The sequence below is a fragment of the Octodon degus genome, unplaced genomic scaffold, assembly GCF_000260255.1.
Source record: "Octodon degus isolate 3935 unplaced genomic scaffold, OctDeg1.0 scaffold00065, whole genome shotgun sequence".
NCBI lineage: Eukaryota > Metazoa > Chordata > Mammalia > Rodentia > Octodontidae > Octodon > Octodon degus.
This window is the reverse complement of record NW_004524641.1, coordinates 1766643-1774465: the sequence shown is the minus strand read 5'-3', so window position 1 is coordinate 1774465 and position 7823 is coordinate 1766643. Positions and strand designations below refer to the sequence as shown.

The 7823-nt window shown below is 40.7% G+C and overlaps 1 protein-coding gene across 14 annotated transcripts in view; it reads left to right on the top strand.

Moving 5' to 3' along the window:
• Positions 1-7823, top strand: part of Osbpl6 (oxysterol binding protein like 6) — a 111387-nt gene that overhangs the window by 11224 nt on the left and 92340 nt on the right. For 13 of the 14 annotated variants that reach the window (XM_023719114.1, XM_023719120.1, XM_004634722.2 and 10 more), the window contains exon 2: positions 7405-7661. In XM_023719114.1, the coding sequence (XP_023574882.1) occupies positions 7557-7661 (105 nt within the window). In that variant the 5' untranslated portion in view covers positions 7405-7556. Of the gene's footprint in view, positions 1-6735; positions 6884-7404; positions 7662-7823 lie in introns of all 14 variants that reach the window. The other variant, XM_023719113.1, reaches the window with a different exon arrangement.

The following is a 7823-nucleotide window of genomic DNA, read 5'->3' as shown; positions in this document are numbered from 1 at the left end:
TTTTTTTTTTTTTTTTTTAGTACAGGGTCTCACTACATAGATCCAACTCGTAGTGATTCTCCTGTTTTCAGCCTTTCAAGTTCTGGGATTACTGGTGCGCGCCACCACTGTGTTCTAAGTGTAATTCCAAGAAACCTCTGATAAAGTCACCAAGATAGAGGAGAACCTGTGAGGAGAAAACTTTAGTGATAGCAGGCATGGAAGGTGCAGAGGAGCGGGTCTAGCGGAAAACTCCGAAGGTCTCATGTCACTCTTGACTCTGTCACGCATACAGACTGTAGGTTCAGCACAGTTTCGAGAAATTTACAGGGAAACAGAAGTTTCAAAGATGAATTATACCTTTCAAATTGCTGGCAAATAGGAAATTAAGTTAAAACCATAGAAAAGTCAGTGTCCTACTGCACAGGCTGATTGTAAAGGAAAAGCCATCAAGCATTAAAGGAAACAAAGGACCAAAAATCAGAAGTTCAAAATGGTAAGGCAAGGGAAGTCCAACTGTTAGCTATGACAGTAAGTGGAAAATGAAATGATTTCTCTAAAATTATATACTTTTCCAATCTCAACCCTATTATTAGTAGAGGGTCATGTAATACAAAATAGTCCTGAAAGTTTAAACATAAAAGGATGGTTTTATTCACCACTGCAAGGGCAGCAGATAAGACCAAAAAAATGTGAGAAGATACTGAACAAAGAGAGTCATAGCTGTTATGGAGTCTTTTAAGATCTCACGGTTTCAGAACATACTGAATACAATTTAAATGTCCAGGTTAATAAGTAGTTAAATGTACTATGACATATTCATATAAGGGCCTGATCAATACTAGTGAAGAATGCTATTAAAGTTTGTCTTCACAAACACCATAATGATATATCATTGATTGGAAAGAAAAAAGCGTGTTGCCAATAGTATGAGTATCATTGTTCTGATTTGGCTAAAGTACAACAAAAAGTGATGACAAATGCTATCTTTGATGTAATTAGAGTCAATTCAAATGTCTTCATTGGAATGTTCTCTCTTTTTCTGTGGTTTCTGTGATAAATTGTTACCATGTCGAAATACCTGCTGCCTCTGCTGTCACAAGGAGTTGTCTTATGGTTCATTGACCTCAGCTGGGCCTTGTGACTTGCTTTGTCCAACAAACATTAGCAGAGGTGATATGTGCGACATACAAGCAGAAGCTTCCAGAACTGTCCCATGGTTCTGCCATGGCTCTGTCCCTGCTTTGTATGGGGGCAGCTCCAAAAGCACAGGGTGAAAGGGACACCTAAGGGACAGCTGACCTAAGGGACATATCCGTGTCAGCCTTGTTTGTGACCACATCACAACTTATTTAGCTCAGGCTAAGTAGTCCCCAGCTTCAATTTTTTTTTTTAACACATACAATTTATGATACCTGTGAGCTACAAGTTCTGTAAGTTTTCCATACCACCCTTTGCTTTAATTAGGTCCCTGGGCCATAAATCTGAATTTTATGTCACTCAATGTAAATGCAGGTATTGTGGCACTTAGTGATACTTGTGGTGTTCCCACTGATATGAGGGAAGAACAAGACAAAAAAATTAGATGTCAGCTCTTATATTGCTATTATTTTCAGTCACAGTACTTTTTCTCATTGAGTATAGTAATTATGTTGGTGTCGGCTTTAACGTGTACAGTCTTAGGTTTAGAATATTGCTTAGGCAGTTTCTGAAAATGTGCTTTGATAGATACAAAATAAGTATTTTTCAAACATCACAGTAATTCTTGTACTCTGGGAATGAAAAATAACTAGGTATAACATTCTAACAGAATTTAGGCTTACTTTTATGTTGAATGCATTTTGAAGTACAGCAGCTGATGAAGCAAACACTTGATAATTGTTTGGAGTGATCTTTAAAGATCATGAAATTTATATGAGGTTCTTGAAAGCCCTTTTGTTAAATTATTGTACTCACCTTTTCCTTCATTTTGATATTATTCAATGTACTCATAATTGGAATGAGACTGAAATGTTGCCATTCATCATAAACAAGTTGCCCTGAAAATGCCATTTTAAATTAAAATAAAATTTGGTGTTAACATTGGTATTAATAAAGAAAGTATAGGCCAGCCAGATAGCTCAGCGGACTAAAGGCAGAGTACAGTGGGGGGGGTTCAATCCCAGGCCTGCCGTGCTGGCCCCACCCCTGGGGTGCACTGAGACAGCAATTGAGACTGGGTGTGGTGGCGCATGCCTGGAATCCCAGCTCTTGGGAGGCTGAGGATCACTACAAGTCCGATCTATATAGTGAGACCCTGTAGACCCTCTAGACCCTGTACTAAATACATAAAAAAATAAAATAAAATAAAGGAAGTACAGTTATATGTAGTTGGAAAAAAAAGAAAAAAGAAAAACCCCAACAGAGGAAATGTGGCTCGGACTGAATTTGCATCCAAGTGGCTAAGAGCTTAATGAGTTGGATTGTTTCACACTTAGCCCTTGGGGGCACTTGAACACATCACAAACTGCTGTACTCTTGGCTCAAATGTCAACGTCCACTTGTAAAACATTTGGACCAGAAAACAAAGCACTTCAGATCGAGGATCTGAGTGGTGTTCTTGCTTTCTGTTTGCTGGCTCCGGAGCTTGGCTCCAGAAGTTCTCCTCAGGCTCATTAGTCTGCCTTCGTACAACGAAAAGATTAGGTGATCATCTATCAAGTGACAGCTTATTGCAGCCTTTTGCCAATCCTGAAGGCAACTGCATTGCTAGCCAACAATAGAGCCCCATAGCTGTTTATGTTTCTAATTGTCCAAAGGCTGGATTTGTCCTGCGGTTTGGAGTGTGGGAAGCTTTTACTTTCCTAGGGTGACTTAAGAGATGCATTAAGAATGTAAAGAAAAGAATATAAATTTTAGTCATTAAAATGTCCAGTTTTCCAAGTTTATAAAAATTCCCCTTTGGTTATCAAAATTGTTCCTTCAAATATCACCTATAACCAAGTGACTATTAAAATCCTGATTTAACATATCTGAGGTTATATGATCAATTAACATAATGTTATAGTTTTTTAAAATGTATCAGTAGATCTATAAAAATTTAATTCACATGTACATGCAGAATTAACACAATCTATACACAAATCACTAGGTCATTAACTATATCATTCGCATAATCCATTAAACATTTATGACACCAGCATAAAGTTCTCTGGGCTCTACATTTCCAAATACTTGCCTTCATTTTAATTCCTCAGTGAAATCTTAGACTCAACATGCCTACAACCATACTCATGACTTTCCTGGCAATCTTGGATTTCCCGTGACTGTCTTTTGCTTAGAATGCCAGCTACTTGGGAGTCTCCCCTCGTTGCCTGCCTTTCTCCTTTACTCCGTCAGTTACAGAGAGAAGGACTTGGTTCTGGGTTGCCTGCCCTTACTCTAATCTGTAATCTCTTGCTTCCTGATATGGGCTGGGAAGTGTCAGCCTCATCTTTACTTCTCAATTTCATTCTCATGGGTGCCCATGTAGCCTCTTAATAGTACAAATCTGATCATTCTATAGTTTTTTATGGCTTCCTATGCTTATGATACCAATCGAAATGCTAATGACTTTGTTAATCTGAACTGCTGTAATAGGTTAATTAGAAAGAATGATAATTTCTTTCTCAGGGCCCTGAGGCTGAGAAGTTCAGAAGTAGAACATTGTCTGATTAAGGCCTGATCTCTCTGCATCCAGAATGGTGCCTTCAGCACTGTGTGCTTGAGAGGAAGGATGCATTCATCACCTTCCCTGGACACAGTACCCAGTGTTCACAACCTAGAGGAGGAACGGTTTCATGTGGCTCAGAGTTAAGGAATCTACTTCATGGTCAGCTGTCTCCAAGTGGGTAGCATCGTGGCAGAAGGGAATGGTGGAACAGAGCACTCAATTCATATTAGCAAGGAAGACTAGGGGAACAGTGCCAGGGAGGAAATGGTGCCTGTGTATAGTGTCAAGGTCGTGCCTCCATGACCCAACCAGACAGACTCACACAAGAACCTGCTTTCCTAATCTGCTAAATGTTTCTCTTAATCCAGTCAAGTTGACATATTAGGATGAACAGTCATAGTCTACTCCTTGTCAACTTCACACCCACGTGTCCTGAAGTCATACTTACTCTCCAAATAAAAGCAATAGCAAGTTTCTAATTCCATCTGAAATAATACAGCTTTTCTATTTATAATGGGAAACAGAGTGATCCCATCTCCAAAGTCTTAGCAGTTCCAGAATTTTTCAATTAAGTCCAAGTTTCTTCTCAGACTCGAGACAAAATCTTTTCTGTGAATCTCTGTTTAAAAAAAAAAAAAAATCAAGGTACATAATCCTAAAGTAAAATGGTACAGAGTAAACGTTCTTATTCCATAGGGAGGAGTATGGGGCTAGAAAAGAATTGAACTGAAGCAAGACCAAATCCTGGGAGGGCAAACATTAAATCCCGTAGCTCCATATCTGGCATCCAGGGCACATGGTAGTAAAAGGCAAGTTCCAGAGGGCTTGGGAACTTTTACCCTGACTTGGTTGGCTGTAGCCCGTAGAGACTCTTGGGCTGGCGCCACTCATAGCCTGCGGCTTTCTTTGGCAGACATTTCATGTTTATATCATCCCTGACTTCTTGGGGTCTCTACTACACCTTTAATTTCATTCCAGCAGCTTCGTGCACTGCCCTCTGAGGAGCTCCTTTCCCAGCCTTCTAGGCCTTCCTTTGAAATCTGAGGGACAGCCTCCATACCCCACAACTCTTGGATTCTCTGTGTATAAGCAAGACTATGTGGATACTGCCAAGGTTTATTAACGGTAGAAGTGGCCAGGCGCCCTTCGACCATGGCTACAGCAGCCTCTGAGTGTGAGCGGCGGACTATGGTTAAATGCATCCCAGAGAAACAGTTCACTAGGTGGCTCTTCCTGAGCAGGGGCCCAGGGGCTCTCTTCCCAAAAGAAAGGTTGACACTTTTGCACACTTGAGTCTGCAGTGCGTAGAATCTTGCTAATTCCCAAAATGACCTCAAAGCATCTATTTCCTTTTTTCTCTACAAAGTACTTCATTTCTTTTTAAAGGTGCTATTTCCTGTAGCAGCTATACCTGTTTTGGTCCCAGCTGCACACGTGGTTCCCTCTAGGTAGAAATTTGGATTTTTCAGTCTTCTGCTCTGTTTTTGCTCCAATTCTCACTATCAGTCTTACTGAAAGCAGCTAGCTGTACCCATCCCGTGGTCTTAGTGTTGGAGTGTCTTCAAGTTCCTGCACCAGGCTGATTAGTCTACTTCCCTCAGTCTCAGTCTCTTGCAAAGTCACTGGACCTGGGCACAATGTAGACAGCCTTTCTTGCCAGAGTATAACATGAGTAATCAGAGTCCTTGTTCCTTACTGAAACCGCCCGAGCCTGGCCTTTTCTTTCTACATTACTATATGCATTCTGATTCCCAAACTGGCTAGAATCACCCATTTAGCTCTATTTTTCACATTCTAACTCTTCTTTAGCCCACATCTCTAAACCTTCCCAAAAGGTTAATCCTTTTGGGAAGGTTCCCAAAATCCTCCCGCAAACTGGTTCCAAACCACATGGTCAGGTATACTCAGAGCAATGGCTCCAATCCTACCACAAACTTCGATATCAGCCCCTACTGCTGGACACAGTACCCAGCACTCACAGCTTTCAGGAGGAAAGGCTCATTTGTCTTGCTGTTTGCAAGGTCAGTCCATAGTTGGCTGGCTCTAAGCAGGACAGTTGCTCAGTTCATGCCAGCCAGGAAGCAGAACAAAGAGACAGTGCCAGAGAGGAAGGCGTGAGGTTGCAGCTCCATGTTCTATCCAGGGACATGCAGGAATGCGTTTTGCTGATCTGCTAGGCGTTTCTTACCTTGGTGAAGTTGACAAGTCAGGATTAATGGTCACAGGAAGAATGCTGTGTCCTCAAGGTAGAAGAGCAGAAAAGAGAGGACCCTTGTCACAGACCTTTTTTAAAAGTGGTATTAAATTCACTTATGGGAGTACAGTCTTTATTCCTCTGGACCTGACTTTGGGCTCACCTCATGAGAAGGTTGCCTTGGGTGCTAAGTTGCTAACATACGAATTTTACGACCTGCATTCATATCATACAGCCAGTGTAGATTCTAAAGCCCTTGTGGCATAAGCCTCTGGCTTTCTCTGACCATCTTGTGCTTTAGGCCTATAATGTGTTGATTGTACTGCCTACCAATCATACTATAAGCTCTGCTTTCAGTCCGTAGGCACTTGTGGGCTTAGTAGCTTAGTCATATGTAGCCATATACCAGCTGCATAAAATTAAAAAAAAAAATGTTTAGTAAGCTTTCCATTGCTAGAACAAAATGTTTGACAGTATTAACCTATAAAGAGAAAAGGTTTATTTTAGCTCATGGTTTTGGAAGTGCAGCTTTATGATAGGGCGCTGGTGCATTGCTTTTAGGCCTTTGGTGGGGCGTCAGATGCCATGGTGAGGAGCGTGTTACAGAGCAGAGTGCTCGCCTCATAGCCAAGGAACAAAAGAGAGAGAATCAGAGGTCAAAGTTCTGCAGCTTCTTCCCCACGGCCTTCACACAAGACCCTATGTCTTACGGCTTCTACTACTTGCTAATGGTGCGACCCTGAAGACCCAGTCTTTTAACACATGAATCTTAGGGAGACATTCAGCATTCAGACTATAGCACGAGTACTCTGACCTTGCCCAGATTCTCGCCCACGGGAAGCATGTAATGTGACCCTTTGTCCTTTTGCAGCTTCCTCTGTTGTGTCGGATTCAAACAGGACATATCCCTTTGGACAGCGGAGTTGCAGTTTCTGGGGGAGAAGCTCCTTTGCTTTGCATAATTATCAGTCAAGAATATTTATAAAATTGTAATTTGCCTTAAGACAATGATTTTTAAAGTATGTTTTCTTTTTCTCTTTCTTTGTTGACAAGGGCATTTTATTAGAAACTCACATTTTTATTTTACCACTCAAAGTCTAGAGAAAGACCTATCTCCTGTTGTACCAAAGTTACTCCTCTCGGGGCTGGAGAGATGGCTCAGTGGTCTAAAGCACCTACTTGAAACAAGCTTGGCAAAGCACAGGGACCGGGGTTCGATCCCCAGCACCACATGCCAGCCAGACCCGCCCCCTGGTGGGCTGAGCTGGCCACACACACACACAATAAATAAATGTAATAAATAAAAATAAATAAATATTTAAAAAAAAATTTAAAAAAAAAAACAAAGTTACTCCTCTCACTAACACAAATTAATATTTACCTTACATATAATGCTTTTAATTTTTTTAGATATCAGTAATAGTGGATATATGTTAATCACATTTCTGTCTCTGGAATAAAATATCCCAGATAATTATCTATAGGGAGAAAAGTTTTACGTGAAAGTCACATGAAATTTAAAAATTTGTTTTGCTTTTAGGTATCTGGTCACTCTGGATATTTATCTGCTCTTTCCTAAATAAATCTAATTCACGAAATGCAATGAAGCTGAAGGATCATCGACATCTTTGTCTGTGAGTGTGAGATGACTGGGATGGTCTCAGGTGCACGCCTCTAGACTACCCTGCAGCCATGAGTTCAGACGAGAAGGGCATATCCCCTGCCCATAAAATCCCAGCCACTCCATCCCATCGAAGTGCCTCCTCTTCAACATCATCCCAGAGGGACAGTAGGCAGGTAAGAGAAGGCTGTAAAGTATAAATGTTGTCTTATGCAAATGTTGTACTGTGAAGATAGGATATAATTACTAATTAATTACTAATTAATTTTGAAATTATGTTGGAAACTCTTTCTTCTTTCTTTCTTTCTTTCTTTCTTTCTTTCTTTCTTTCTTTCTTT